The sequence below is a fragment of the Somniosus microcephalus genome, chromosome 8 (genome assembly GCF_052327205.1).
Source record: "Somniosus microcephalus isolate GS21.2 chromosome 8, FLI_Smic_1.0, whole genome shotgun sequence".
Taxonomy (NCBI): Eukaryota; Metazoa; Chordata; class Chondrichthyes; order Squaliformes; family Somniosidae; genus Somniosus; species Somniosus microcephalus.
The window spans coordinates 196,437,557-196,453,240 of record NC_140994.1 but is presented as its reverse complement, the minus strand read 5'-3'; the positions used below and the strand labels follow the sequence as shown (position 1 = coordinate 196,453,240).

At 42.5% G+C, this 15,684-nt stretch overlaps 1 protein-coding gene and 1 long non-coding RNA gene across 4 annotated transcripts in view; one reads left to right on the top strand and one right to left on the bottom strand.

The window, feature by feature from the left end:
* LOC147114010 (uncharacterized) overlaps positions 1-15,684 on the top strand; it is a 134,997-nt gene that overhangs the window by 5,555 nt on the left and 113,758 nt on the right. Inside the window, exons 2-5 of the long non-coding RNA XR_015079328.1 lie at positions 4,898-4,974; positions 7,501-7,596; positions 10,075-10,120; positions 12,345-12,441. This is a non-coding gene — a long non-coding RNA (uncharacterized LOC147114010). The remainder of the gene's footprint in view (positions 1-4,897; positions 4,975-7,500; positions 7,597-10,074; positions 10,121-12,344; positions 12,442-15,684) is intronic.
* The window catches only part of LOC147114009 (A disintegrin and metalloproteinase with thrombospondin motifs 2-like), a 413,260-nt gene continuing 403,990 nt past the window's right edge, over positions 6,415-15,684 (bottom strand). For 2 of the 3 annotated variants that reach the window (XM_085995519.1, XM_085995518.1), the window contains exons 19-22: positions 13,473-13,680; positions 12,566-12,695; positions 11,646-11,750; positions 6,415-9,191 (exon numbers count right to left, since the gene is read on the bottom strand). In XM_085995519.1, the coding sequence (XP_085851645.1) occupies positions 8,737-9,191; positions 11,646-11,750; positions 12,566-12,695; positions 13,473-13,680 (898 nt within the window). In that variant the 3' untranslated portion in view covers positions 6,415-8,736. Of the gene's footprint in view, positions 9,192-11,408; positions 11,751-12,565; positions 12,696-13,472; positions 13,681-15,684 lie in introns of all 3 variants that reach the window. The other variant, XR_015079327.1, reaches the window with a different exon arrangement.

Sequence of the window (15,684 nt, the reverse complement as noted above, 5' to 3'; positions counted from 1 at the left end):
GAGGAGACGGGACCAGGGGCAGGACGGCTTCCCGCCTCCTGGCAAGAGAGCACGGAGGCGGGTTGGGGGCGGGTTTGCCACCCGCCTCCAAACCCGCCTCCTCGGGGTGACAAAATTCAGCCTGTGGAGTTTATCATGGCCCAGCTTGGTAGTGCCCATGCCAAATTCCCACACACACATTGGCCTCGATAGTAACCACCCCCACCCCACCCGACAGGCGGGAGGCGGTCGGAGGGTTTAAACCCTAAAAATCGCAAAACAGGACCCCAACCCAATGCTTACGCGCCTGCTGCCATTTTTACAGCAGTGGGTAGTGAGGTGTGCAAGTGTCCCGTCTTGGAGAGGTGGGGCACTTCAGTAAAATATTTAAATCAGGCTCTCACAGTGCAATTGGAAGCCTGATTTAAATTTGGCTCCAGAAGGTAAGTGCCTTTTATAGCACTCCTTGTGGACCAGGACCCCAACCCCTCAAGGAAACCTTCGGCCTCCCTTTTTGCCGATTGCGCCCTCCCCCACCACCCCCCCCACCCCGAAACATCGCCAGTAAGAGGTATTGCCGGGAACGTCAATGCCAGGTAGATCGTGATGTCAGTGAGTGTGACCGATCGATTTGCAAAATTGATTCTCGCCACTTACCTCACCGCCTGGAGTAAACACCAACAGGGAGAGCTGGCGTGCAGCACCAGGAAGCCGGCTCCAGGGACGTTATTTAAAGGATCGTCAGTAATCACTCACAGCTGTCAGGTTAGTGCAGTTTCAGTGGTTTTTTGTTAGCTTCACCTACTGCAACGGTTTCATTCAGTAATTTCAAGGTTCTTTGCATCAGGAGTCTTCTGGCAACTAAAGGTAGCTACATTTATTCTTCAAAGATTCAAACTGCTACACTTGGTAACATTAATGGAGCTGTACTGGCATGCCACCTTGCCCTCCAGAATCTACGATGGAGGGAGCGTAGGCAGTGAGAAATACGGGAACATGTGCGCAGAGAGATGAGGACAGACATTAGGCTCTCACCAGGAGGCCTTACCCTCCGAGAGTATTCCGAGAGCACTTCTCCTACCTTCAACTAAGCGAGGAGCAGTGTATTAGACAGCTCCATTTCACCAAGGAGGTGGTCACAGAAATCTGCCACCTCCTCCAAACAGACATCCACTCTCACACCAGGATGATTTAAACCCCAGATCCCCTTTGCTCACCACATCGCCATCATTCCATCCCTCTCGCAGCCTATATCACAGCACAAAGCTGAAATGAGAGACACCACAAAAGAATGGTAAGTGAAGTAATAAATTTATCAAAAAGTAGTGTACACAAATTTACACCAAAAATATTTACTTTTCACCCTTGTGCAACCCCTTAGTGCCTGTCATTACTGTGCCTTTGCCTACTCTAGTGCTCCTACAAGTGTTGGCCCAGTGGCTGCAGCACAGCTGGGGGAAGGCTGCTGAGCGTCTGTGCGGGAGACTTCACATAGCCTTGCAGGACGTCCCTGACCAGCTCTGGACCTGGAAGGCCCGGCTGTAGACTACACCATCTCAGCATGGGCAGCAGCAGTCTGGGCTGGCTGGATGACAGGCAGCGACAAGGGCAATGGCAGAGTGGCAGTGGTGGGAGCAGGAATGCTGTCATCCTGAGAGAGGACAGCAGGTTCCTGCTCCAATGACCCACTACCACAAGCACAGATTGTTGGCCTGCTGCGACACCGTGAAAACCCCGGTCGACGGTGGTAGACCCAGCCACGATGGCAGCAGTCAGCACTTGCGTGACATCAAGCTGAGACTGCATGAGAGCAGTCTGAGATTGGATGCCACCAAGCATAGACTGCATTACAGCACTAAGACATTGCGTCGCTTCCATCTGTGCTGCAATGGAAGCTACCATATTGCCCATCATACGCGGCATCAGGTCTGGGTCACCACGCTCTCTCTGGGAGGCTACCATCCTTTGCAGACTGGAAATGATGGGCTCCAGGGTGTGTGCAGAGCCTTGTGCAATGTTGGAGGCGGACTCCTCAATGCTCACCATTGCCGAGAGGCTCTCGGGCACCCCTGCCATTGCACCTATCATCTCCGTGTGCATGCCCATCGCGCTTCTTCTAAAGGCCTCCCTATCGAGGTCCTCATCGGAGTCCTGTGCAGCAGAACTCGCACACGAACTCACTCTCCAGGGAGCTGGCCCCCAAACTACCCTTTCCCCCTGGCCTTGCTGCAGCCCACTCGTCCCTGGTGCCTCACCCTGTGCAGATCCCACTACTATGCTAGCGTCAAAAGCATACGTAGTGCCAGTATCTGAGCAGGTGTCTGCGGGTGAGAGATGCAGTGACGCGGTGTGTTCTTCCTCCTCTTCTTCTCCCGCCTCGCTCTCTACTGTGCCCTCAGGGACATGCTGCTCAGGTGCTTGCTCATTATCTGAAAACATAAAGGCACAAGAATCAGCTTAAGGTGAGGGGAGGAGGGCAGGAAAGGAGAAATGCATGTATACAGCACGATTAGCTAGAAAGTGCAAAACGCTTGTTGGGTGAGGGGGAAGTGGGGTGTGAGAAGGAGTAGGGATGAACATATCGTTGTTGACCCCAAGCGTCACCTGTGGCCACGGTGCCCACCACCTGGCGCCCAATGATTTGCAGCGCTCGATTCTCCAGCACAGAGAGTGGTTGGGTGTCAGCTTATCCCCCACCTGTGGGCTCCTGCTCCCTCCTGTTGTGCGCCACCTTGGCCTGCAAGAGAAAGGAAAGTGTGAGTGAGTGTGGAGCAATGTGTTTGGGTGATGTGCCTGCCATAGGTGAATAGCTGTCATTGTCTGCAAGGCGTGAGATGTGGGTGTGAGTGTTGGTAGGTAGAGATTGTTGGTGGGTGAGTGCTGGGGCTGTGGTGCTTTGGGCAGTGTGAGAAGATTGTGGTACAGATGGTGGTATGTAGCATTTGTTGAAGCATTCACTCACCCTGACCACCTGAGTGAGGGCGTTACATTTCTTCCTGCACTGTGTGTGGGTCCTGGGGACCACAGTGCTGCCCGAGACCTGCTGCGATACCTCCCTCCACATGGTGCGGAAAACTTGTGGCGAGGGCCTCCTCCCACTTGACGGGTAGAGCACCGCCCTCCGTCTCACCACAATGAAAACCAATGCCTCCAAAGCTTCAACGGAGAATCCGCGGGCTCTCTCCCTGGGGCGTGGACCTGCCATGAGCACACCTGGTTCAGTCCTCCAGCTCCTTCTCTTTGTTCTGCTTCTGCTTGCTGAGGCAGCTGCACAACCAGCAATGTTGAGAATGAGGTGCTGCAGCATCAATAAACCTCCCCTTTAAGTAGTGAAAAAAGCCTGTGGAAATGATGAGTTGCAATTAGCCTGCACCCGATATTGGTCCACCTTTTAAGTCTAACGCCAATGAGCTTGGGTTTTAGACTTGATTTAGGGCTCCAATTATTTTATTGAGCAGTGAGCCAAAATTTTCGTGCAGTCTAAAGCATTTGCGCCTGGTGCTAGTTCTCCAACTTTTCTACTGACACTGCCCATTTCTTGGCTGTAACGAATTTCTAGCCCGAAGTCTTTTAGAACGAGGTAACTACTGCAGTTCTTTTTCTGTCCATAAGGTGGAGACTGTAACTTTCAGTAAACACAGATATCATCAGCAGTCTTTTGTAGACGGTTTGAGCTTGGTGCTTTCCCTCACCACTACTCAGTTTACTGATGAACTATACTGCTAACTGTGGTTTATAGTTGGTGTAAGCAATGTTACAGGATTTTCAGAGATTATGACCCTGAAATTCCACAGGGGCACTCCTGGTTTCCCACCGTAACTTCAGTGACCGACCAATAGAATCCCCGGAATCCCAGCATAAACAACTGTTTTCACTGCTTATGGCATTTGTCTGCAGGTTCCATTGATCCCCTACCAAAGTTACGGCTGAAGACCAAGGGAATCCTTGTGGAATTTCAGGACCAGCCATGGCTCAGTTGGTAGAAATCTCACCTCTCAGTCAGAAGGTTTGGTGTTCAAGTCCCACTCCAGAGAATTAAGCACAAAAATCTAGGCTGGCACTGTTGGAGGTGTCGTCTTTTGGATGAAACGTTAAACCGAGGTGTCGTCTACTCTCTCAGGTGGTTGTAAAAGATCCCACAGCACTATATCAAAGAAGAGCAGGGGAGTTATCCCCAGTGTCCTGGCCAATATTTAGCCCTCCATCAACATCATTAAAACATATTATCTGATCATTATCACATTGCTGTTTGTGGGAGCTTGCTGTGCAGAAATTGGCTGCCGCGTTTCCTACATTACAACAGTGACTACTCTTCAAAAAAAGTACTTCATTAGCAGTAAAGCACTTTGAGACATCCTGAGGTTGTAAAAAGCGCTATATAAATGCCAGCGTCAGAGAAACGGGGCGCACTGGAGGTGGGGGGAGGCGGTTGTAGGGCTAGAGGAGGTTAGAGGTACGGAGGGGCATAGGGGGATCTAAACACAAGGATGAGAATTTTAATCTTATGACAGAAAACCAGGAGCCAATGTAGGGAAGCAAATACAGGAGTGATGGGTGAGTAGGACTTGGTGCAGAATAGGATACGGGCAGCAAAGTTTTGAATGAGCTGAAGTTTACAGAGGGTAGAGGATGGGAAGCTGGCCAGGAGAGCATTGGAATATTTGAGTCTGGAGGTGACAAACGGTTTCAGCATGGGCTTTGGAAGGAGCAGAGACGGGCGATGTTAGCGAGGTGGAAGTAGATGGACTTTGTAAAGGAGATCAGAAGCTCAACTTTGGGTTGAACAGGGCACTAAAAAGTCACTATCAGTGTGATTAGTTAATGCTAATTCCTGTTCTATTTTCCAATGTGTTCATATTTTGTGTCCATAATTATGTCTACATTCTAAAGGTCCACCTTGTTATATTTCAAATTATAGGCCAACCTTCCACTTTGTTTCCAGGACACTCCTTAAAGAATGACCTGAAAAACACCCCTATGCATCAAATAGAACTGGTATGTATTGAGTACACTATTGCGTAAGCTACTGGTGGCTCCATAAATCAATAGTTCTTGAAGTCCAATATCTTTTTATTTAGAGAACATTAGTTTATTCAAGTGGATTACTGGGTTGCTAAATGTTCAATAAAGTTGCTTTGTGCAACCCTTTGTCTGAATGCCTCCACATAAAGTTTGTCCCTCCCTAATTCCATTAAAATAATGTACAATCAGCTCTCTGCTGTGCAAGTCTGGCACGCAGTCACTGTTTGTGAGCAACCTAGCTGACCACATCCAGCAGGGCTCCATTATTATTTGATCTTGACATTCAGAAACTTAATATACTTCACCACCCCTCCATTCTTTAGCAATTTTCCCACCTGAGTCAGGCCCCGTCCCCCTGATCAGAAACCACAGGTCATTCCCTGACTGAGTATACGGCCAATCACAGTCAACACAGCAGTGTCAGCTGTTGCCTCTGAGTCAGAAGGTTGTGGGTTCAAGTCCCACTCCAGGAACTTCAGCACAAAAATCTAGGCTGACACTCCAATGCAGTGCTGAGGGGGTACTGCACTGTCAGAGGTGCCGTCTTTCGGATGAGACGTTAAACTGTGGCCCCATCTGCTCTCTCAGGTGGACGGAAAAGATCCCATGGCACTATTTCGAAGGAGAGCAGTGGCATTATCTCTGGTGTCCTGGCCAATATTTATCCCTCAATCAACATCACTGAAACAGATTATCTGGTTATTATCACATTGCTGTTTGTGGGAGCTTGCTGTGCGCAAATTGGCTGCTGCGTTTCCCACATTACAACAGTGACTCTACTTCATTGGCTATTAAAGCGCTTTGAGACGTCCGGTGGTCGTGAAAGGCACTATAGAAATGCAAGTCTTTCTTTTTATTGCCCACCCTCTGACCAACTGCAAGTGTATGAGACCTGACAGTGTGACTTGGGCACCAGTTTTGTCTCTGTTCCTGTGAGGTGCAGGTGGATTCTGCCCATTGCCTTCCCCTAATGACACATGATGGCCCAGTCCTGAAATTAGGAACAGTCTCTATCTGGGGAAGCAGCCGGACTCTGCTCAGCAACTTCTCCTGGTGACACAGGGTATCACAGGAGACTGCACCATCTTTACTAATCAACCCAAAGTACTTCAGTTACTTATTGTCATTTTATAAAGCCTCTCCTCATCTCCCTGTTCAAAATGGATAAATGGTGTGATTTATACTACACTTCCTGTAGCAAACCAGCTACTTTTATTTTGAAGGAAACATTTCTCGTACTCACCTGCACGATTTTCTTAGATCATACACCAGTCGCTGCGTGTTCTTCAATCCCAAGAAACTCCGATAATCAAGATGCTGTCTATAATGAAATACCAAATAAATGACAGACACTGTAACATCGAGAAGGAACATTCACAAATCAGTTACAGCTCTGAGACAAAAGGAGCAAAATGCCGCAAACGTTCCAAGTTTAATAAATATTAAAAATAAAGCTTCTAACTCTTATATACAAATAATGTACAAAAGAGACTCTTCCGTGGAGCTGCTGTAGTAATTGCAAGTGTAATTGGTGCAGGTGATGTTATTCATACATACAGTGATAAGGCCAGTAGAGCTACTACTTAATGAAGAAAATTAACATATGCCATGAAGCAAGATAAAAGCATTGGATCACAACTTATAAACCACTTTTACATTTTAAAGTACAATGTCTGCATTCAGTATGTAACAGAATAATTGACTTTTAACAAAGTGAAGCACACAATTTGTCACACCTGTTTTCAGTTGGGAGTAACTAACCTAGAGTAGGGTTAAGACAAATATTACACAATATGTAATCTGTAAACTAGTCAGAATCAGTATTTTGTGAAACTGAAAGCAGCACTTGATTAGAGAAATGAATTTTAGTGAGTGAGTGATGAGGATTGCTTTCAGTTTTAGATCCTGCCTGTAGTTTAGCGCTGAATTGTGAGGAGTTTCTGTTTTTCTGGGGTAATCTGACATTCATGCTGTTTTGTACTATAGAAAAGCACTAAAGACTACATCTGGCACAAGCATATCATGCTGTAAATGCACAAATCAATCAGTATCTGAAAGACAAAAATAGGTTTATGTTTCAAGTGGGACTCATGTTCTGATGTAGGGTTCCATCTGAATCACTGGCCCAAATTTTTTGAGACCCTTGCCCACCACGTCCATATCATAAAATCCCTGACAGGGTGCCCATGATTTCCCAATACACGCTGGCAGCAGGCAAGGTTCCTGGGAAATTTGGGTCATTAACTTAAGCTTTCTCTTTTCAAATACTGACTGACCTGCATTCACCATTTTTATTCTGCTATGACATTTGTTTATATAAGAATGATAGTTAAATGTAGTATCCACATGGTCACAATTCCTGTAAATCTACACATGACATAATTCTTATTAAAATAATATGTGTTTAACACAGGAATGAGGAGTTTGTGATTATGTGATTTGCTGCTTCCTTATATTATAATTACCATTTTGTTATGAAACTTGTTGCCCTGAATTTAGAGGAGGTGAAAACATCACGAAGATGTGACAGACCAGGACAGATTTTACAGGGCATGTAACTTATGGAAGGAACAGCTAACCAGGTGACCTAAACAGGTGAGAAAAGTGTTCTGACCACAGCCATGAGAAACGTTCACAGTAATTTATAAAAGATGTAAAATGAATACTGTAATGAGTACTGGAGTTTAGTTTCCTTTCAAAATGTTAGAATAGATTAAGTGGTTACCATACTATCAGCTCTGTGAAGCCAAATGTGATGGCAGAAAATGTAAATCTGCCATGAAGATATTTTCGGGCAGTTTCAAATACGAAGTTTTAATGTTGTATAAAAACACGCTAATTATAACCATCACAATGGACTTGCCTTCCAGTCACCATCTTTCATGCTAAATGCTATAGTTTGCTACAGGAATTCCTTTAGTCCCTTAAAGATTATAGGAATAGTCTTTGGTATCAAAAAGAACAGTTTTGTAATAATGCTATTTTGTAGAAAATAGTGCAAATTAGCTATTCTGTGGTTCCATCCATGTGTAAACGTAAGAAATATATATTTTTTTTACAGATTTTACATGATCTACAATTTGTTCGGATTGAGGAATGTTTATAGGAAATTCAGCACCATATATTCTGCAATTTAAGAATTTCTAAGAACGCATCACCAATAGCAAACCCTGCATATATGCTGGCAATGTTTATCTGTATACAATACCACAAGTAACTTTTTTTTACATAATCTTACAGTCAGGAGCTGAATTAGACCCTGAGGAGACTATGTCCCTGCTTGGTACAATAAGGCCCTAGGAGGATTGAATCTTATGTGCCATTAATACAGTACTTAGGTATAATGGGAATGTTCAGCACCATTCTTCCAGGAAGTTTACTGCCATTTACAAAAAAATGATTTTGGTGCAAATATGCTATGTTAAGTACAATATAGTGCAGCATTGAGCTACGAAGAGGAAGTCAGCAGAGGGAAGCCTCAGCTGGTAAAACAAAACCATTCACTATCAAGGTGTGTGTGTGTGTCTGAGAGAAGCCTGGCAAAGCTGTGAGACATATGCTCCATGCTGACTTTTTACAAGGCAGATTACTAAAGTTAGAAGTGTTTGCTTTATAAATGTATTAACACTGCTAAATTAAAGTCTGCGATTCATTTCCAGTCCAGTTTTTGTCATATAGTGAGTGAAGCACTTTATAACATTTTTCTTTTGTTGTCCGTTGACAACTGATCCATACTCATATCTCTGCATGAGGTAAACGGTTGTCCTTTACAGATGAAACTTTTTTGTCTGAGGAATCGTTCAGCATTGCTTTTCTTTTCTGGTCGAGCAGAAACTGGAGTCTGTGGTTGCTCACTATATTCGGCCGTCTTGGAGTTATCATTTTATGTTGTGGTATTTTACTGTTATCATTTTCTCTCTTGTACGTCTGCCCAACTGCATTTTTCTCAGCATTGTCTTGTGTTGCATTTACTTGGTGAGAGGTAACAAGCCTCGGCTTCTTTTTGGTCTCAGGTAGTATTGTTGGTTTAACACGCTTCAGGGATTTGGAGTCATTGGTCTTGTTTATAAACTGTTGAGACAGTGAATTGCAGTACTTGCAACAGAGGTTGTAGTAGCCAGGAATAGAGCAATACCGGGAAAGTACATCCATACGGCAGAAGATTGACTTGTCCCCATGACAAATTGCTTCTGCGAAGATATTAAGATGAAAAGAAAATTAGAACTGTAAAGAATATAAAATCATCATTTAACAGGTTTAAATTTTTGTAGCTGATTCGTGCAACAGCTGTTTCACATGTTTTATTAATTTTTTTTAGCAGTTAGATGTCTTAATAGTAGGACAAATGAGTTACATTAAACAAGAAAGTAGATTAAAATTGTCTTCTAGTTATCCATATTATAACTGTTTAAATGCATGTTAATGTTTTGCAATCATATGTCTTAGCTGATCCGTAGATTTTGCTTGCATTTTTACCAAATAAATTGTAAAAGATATTTCTTTTTACAATTGATTCACTGAATTCACTTGAGATTTGATCTTCTCTCAAGATGACCTGAAACTGTCTGCATCCATTGGTTACAGCTTGTTGAGCTGCTTCAGTCAGTCATGGCATAGTTTCTTTGAGATGGATATTTTTCTTCTAGATTCTTATACCCATTTCTCCTAGGTTGTACAAAGTGAAAACTGTAGGCTTTATTCACAAATATTTTGTGACCTGTTTCCTCAGAGGCCAAACAGAACAGAACAGCTACCATTTGCTTAGAAAAATGCCTTAAAAATCCAGAATGTATGTGTTAGGATCTTTTCTGTAATTCCTAGAAATTAACTCTAAGTGGTACTACTGGGGCCTTTTTATTTAATAAGTCCCATTGATATTCATCTACAATGTTAGAATAACTGTTTCAAGCACTAGTGTAAGGTCGTTCAACATAGAAAGTCAGAACGAAAGGAAGTAAGGGCAAAAATACTGGAATTTTCTCGTGTCTGGCTGGTGCTTTTCCTTCTTTTACAAAAAAAATTGAAAAATAGACAACGTTTTATTTCTTGACATAGGTTTTCATTTATTTGCAGAAACTAATGACAAACTGGAGGAACACAAGTCCCCAGATCCCCACTGGTAAGAAAAAGCATCTGAATGTACAAGATCACAGTTACCTTGGTAAACATTGTCACCAATCTTACAAAAAAATCTAGAAGTGAACGATAGAAACTAAAATGGCACATCCTCACAGTTATATTAAATGTTTACTAAATATCAATAAATTATCCCTGATAAACCAAAGTGCGTACAGATGTAGTGCACATCACTGAGTACCATATTGCACTGTCTGTAGCCATTGAACATGGTTAATCTATTTAAAACTTTCTGACTTTAAAGTAACAGAATTAACAGTCGAGCACATCTGTACAAACACCAATTATGTCACATAATAACACTTTCAGTACAATAGTTGTGGCTCATCAGTTCTCCTTGTTTATAAGATTTATCACACATCCTAAAACTTCCACTGAAATACTCACAACAAAAGCTGGTTATGTGATCACATGACAATGACATGGTCAAAGTGCTTTTCACTTTTCCCTCCCAAACAAAATAATTGCATTGTTTCTAGGCCCATGTTTTCAGTAACTTTGTTTTAACATTTATTTTCCAAAATATAATACTTAAAGTGTTGCATTTTTAACTTTCAATCTTGCAGAACATTTTCTACATTCCTAGCATTGGTAACTGTTTGCATCAACAGCCAGACATGGCTGTGATTATTGTTGCAGTGTATTAGTAAAGATGGGCTCAGTACATATGACGTTTCTTATTATATTTCCTGTAGTAGTAACAAAAGCTATTACATTCATCCTTAGATAAGGCATTTTTCTAAACAAAAGAAACTTTACGAGGTACTGTATTGTAATTTAGCTCAGTCAAACATAGGCGACTGACGACCTTAGCCAATTAACACACACACACAAGCAGACTCCCACTCACGCAAAATAACTAAATCATCGAACATGCAACAGATGAAAATGAAACCATGCACCTGCTACGTATAAATAGAGCACGAGCCATTAATCCTCACTCTGCACTGTGAAATGCAACAGCACAATGTCAAGCAGTAGAAACCTATCTCAGAAAGCAATAAATGCGAGAGAGGAAGGAAATTACTGTAGCTACTATTCATTTAGGTCATAGCACAAACTACTCTAGGAAATTCTAAAATAAAGTATAAGAGGTTTAGAGAGGAAGAAATATTAGCACGAGGAAATGTTGTTATTGTGATGTGATCACATTCACAATAAATTTCTCAGTTTCTGTCAAACTGAGACAGTGTTTCATTAGAGCCTGTTTTCAAGCAAATCAAACAGTAAGCAAGCCGGAGACAGCTCCCATTCAGAGGCCTGCAACGTACTGTGGAAATCCTCCATCGAAGTGTGAAGTCATCCCTTTGGACCTCCACCACTAGTGCTGCACAAGCTCTAGAGAAGAGACAGGCTGTGCACCAGGGCCCAGTAGAAGAATTAGAACCATGATGCAGTTGCTAATCAGAGAAATGCACTATGAAGAGAAAAGGACACAGAGAAGGGTAAAATCCAAGTGAGAAACTGCATGCATTTAAAGCCAGGATCAGAGTTATAATGGGATTTACTTGTCGAAACTTTCTGAATAGGATATTCTGGATCTGGACGTGAGAGCCATTGGATTAAAGACTTTCCTTTGGAGGAAGTGAGTGATGTTTGCTGAGAAGAGTTTTCTAGAAGGAATGGAACATATAGATCAGAAACAAAATACAAAATAGAACTAATGAAGTAAAACTCTGCGCTTGTTTGACTTCACCATTTAAGTAGTTGTTAATAACATAAGACGTAGGAGCAGGAGTAGATCATTTGGCCCCTCGAGCCTGCTCCGCCATTCAATAAGATCATAGCTAATCTGATCTTGGCCTCAACTCCACTTCCCTGCCCGTTCCCCATAACCCTTGACTCCCTTATCGTTCAAAAATCTGTCTATCTCCGCCTTAAATATATTCAATGACTCAGCCTCCACAGCTCTCTGGGGAAGAGAATTCCAAAGATTCACAACCCTCAGAGAAGAAATTCCTCCTCATTTCAGTAAGTAATCACAGTAGCATTACTTATTTTCACTTTAAATGCAAAGTAAACAGAAAAAACATTAACTCTTTTGATTAGGGAGAAATCTCTGGATTCTGCAATATGTGTAGGCGCAACAATATTTTTAATCATATAGTTCTTGTTGCATTCTATTTTTTTTAATTATGGAAAAATTTTAACTCTGTAACTTTGATGGTATAAGATATAAAGTAAATTCCCTGATCCCCTACTCCCAGATTGAAGGAAGCATGGATCAGAAATAGGCTGAAACATTACAGCCTGGATTCTCTGACTGATGCTCCCTGTGAACACGGATCCCCATTGAGAGTGCAGGTGTGTGGAATTTACCCTTATTACTAGCAGAAAATTATTCTATATTCTTTTGAAGGTGAATATTAATCACCAAATGATCACTGTAACTTGAATGCAGGACAGTGCTGTTATCTGAGTGACTTACTGTGACATGACGGCATTCTACATATCCGGATGGTGTCTGGCTTTCCTTCATTACAGTGGCCAATCATATTGTCCCTTGTTCGGCACAAGGCCTGTCTCTCCTGCGTTCCGTTTCTACAGGTTACAGAACACTAGCAAAAACAACAAATTGCTCATTTGTGAAAGAAAACAGGAAAACCATAATCCAATAACATTTATACATGATTACTGCCATATAAGGAGATATTAGAAAAACCTGAGCAGGTGCAAGTCGTATATTGACAGATAAACAATAATGAGCTTGACCGGACATTTCTAATAAAGTGCGATGTCTAAAACTACACTATGCAGATAGGACATAAACAGCAGCAGAATGGGGATGAGCTCAGCACCAGACTGGAACTTGCTGGCGAGACTGCAACCAGTGGTTAATTAAATTAGCCTGGATTTCTTGCTGGTTAACAAGTTCTGCTAAGAATGTACGTACACTACTGAAAACAGCACAGAGTGAAAACTATCACCGCCAATACCGGCTTTGGGGCCACAGTTGGTCTGGAACCGGATTCAATTGGGTGCAGTCAGCAGCGAAATATTGGCTCAAAAACGTGGGATTGCTGCCTATTCACTCCCTAATTAAAAAAAAAAGCCCAAATTTTAAAAAAGTTCATTCCGAGAGCCTAGTACAGGGTTGCTTTGGTCAGTGGTGTCTGGTATGAGCCTACCGAATTGTTGACCATCTTGCTCCTACCAACACTGTGCCAGCTGGTCTATACCAATTTCAGTGCCCACCCACAATCAGAGTGACTTGCAAGTGGTACTCAAAACCAAGGAGAACAGGTTCATAACAATTCTCCAGACACCCTTGGGGCAGTGAGTTTCTGGTGTATTATTAAAGAAGAAACAAGAAATAGCAAAATCCCTTAATTTACCTGTGACCAAGGTCCTATTCTCCATTGTGCAGGGCAGAGCTCTCGATTACAAGGTTTTCTTGTCTCAGGCCGATCCCCATTGCAGTATTTGCTATGTACTGAGCGATTGGTGCCATCATGGAGTGGCTGGACGCACCGGACAGTACGGATCTGATATCCGGATTTGCCACAAGTTCTGGTGCATGGCTCCCATTCCCCTGTAATCCATCTGTAAAGCACAAACTAAAGTTCTAATCATGTAAAAGTCAGAGCATTCATAACACTTGCACTGTGTGTTGTGATCTTAGTATGCTATTTATTATGGTGTTCAAATTCTGGTGTGTAATATTTTTATGACTTTATGAAAATAGGAATTTTAAACAAGTGCATCAAGCAATGAGCTAAAATGGCATTCAGTGGAATTTTAACTCCCATATCACTATTTACTTACATAAGCAAAGACACAGTTTTCAAGACTGCAAAACAAATGAACCAGTAATAAAACACTACAGTTTAAGTAATACAAGACAGCCAGACTATTCCACCAGAGTCAGTGTGCTACAAGATTGCTTTTGAGTGTGAATGACGTACATGGGTCATGAGTAGAACTGATCTCCAGAGACATTTTTTCCCCAAATCCAACAGCATGTAACTGTTAAAATGGAGTGAAAAGTTCACTGTGGTAATTCTTACATTCTCGATCCAGGAAATGGTTACCAACATTCACAGAATAACTCTCAAAAAACAAAATCAATCCACTTATTTTGAATAGGCAGAAATAAACAATTTGTGGAGCAACATCTTCACCTTAAAGGGGCAGGGTCAGGGATACAATTAAAGTAGCACTGTCTTCATTGAAAAATGTTTGATAGACCTTTTTGTCGATTGCTCAGGGAGACAGAACATAAGAAATAGGAGCAGGAGTAGGCCATCTGGCCCTTCGAGCCTACTCCGCCATTCAATAAGATCATGGTTGATCTTTTTCCTCATCTCCACTTTCCTGAACTATCCCCATATCCCTTGATCCCTTAATATTCAAAAATCTATCGATCTCTGTCTTGAATATACTCAACGACTGAGCCTCCACAGCCCTCTGGGGTAGAGAATTCCAAAGATTCACCACCTTCTGAGTGAAGAAATTTCTCCTCATCTCAGTCCTAAATGGCCAACCCCTTATTCTGAGACTGTGACCCCTGGTTCTGGACTCCCCAGCCAGGGAAAACATCCTCCCTGCATCTACCCTGTCAAGCCCTGTAAGAATTTTGTATGTTTCAATGAGATCACCTCTCATTCTTCTAAACTCTAGAGAATGTAGGCCTAGTCTATTCAATCTCTCCTCATAGGACAATCCCCCCATCCCAGGAACCAGTCTGATGAACCTTTGTTGCAATCCCTCTATGGCAAGTATATCCTTCCTTAGGTAAGGAGACTAAAACTGTACACAATACTCCAGGTGTGGTCTCACCGGGGCCCTATATAATTGCAGTAAGACGTCTTTACTCTTATACTCAAATCCTCTTGTAATAAAGGCCAACATACCATTTGCTTTCCTAATTGCTTGCTGTATCTGCATGTTAACTTTTAGTGATTCGTGTACAAGGACACCCAGGTCCCTCTGAACACCAACATTTCCCAATCTCTCACCATTTTAAAAAATACTCTGCTTTTCTATTTTTCCTACCAAAGTGAATAACTTCACATTTCTCCACATTATATTCCATTTGCCATGTACTTGCCCACTCACTTAGTCTGACTATATCCCCTTGAAGCCTCTTTGCATCCTCCTCACAACTTACATCCCCACCCAGCTTTGTATCATCAGCAAACTTGGATATATTACATTTGGTCCCTTCCTCCAAATCATTGATGTAGATTGTGAATAGCTGAGGCCCAAGCACTGATCCTTCCAGTACCCCGCTAGTTACAGCCTGCCAACCCGAAAATTACACGTTTATTCCTACTCTGTTTTCTGTCCGTTAACCAATCCTCAATCCATGCTAGTATATTACACCCAATCCCATGAGCCCTAATTTTGTTTAATAACCTCTTGTGTGGCACCTTATCGAATGCCTTCTGAAAATCCAAATACACCACATCCACTGGTTTCCCCATATCTATTCTGTTAGTTACAACCTCAAAAAACTCGAACAGATTTGTCAAACATGATTTCCCTTTCATAAATCCGTGTTGACTCTGCCCAATCCTATTATTATTTTCTAAGTGCCCTGTTACC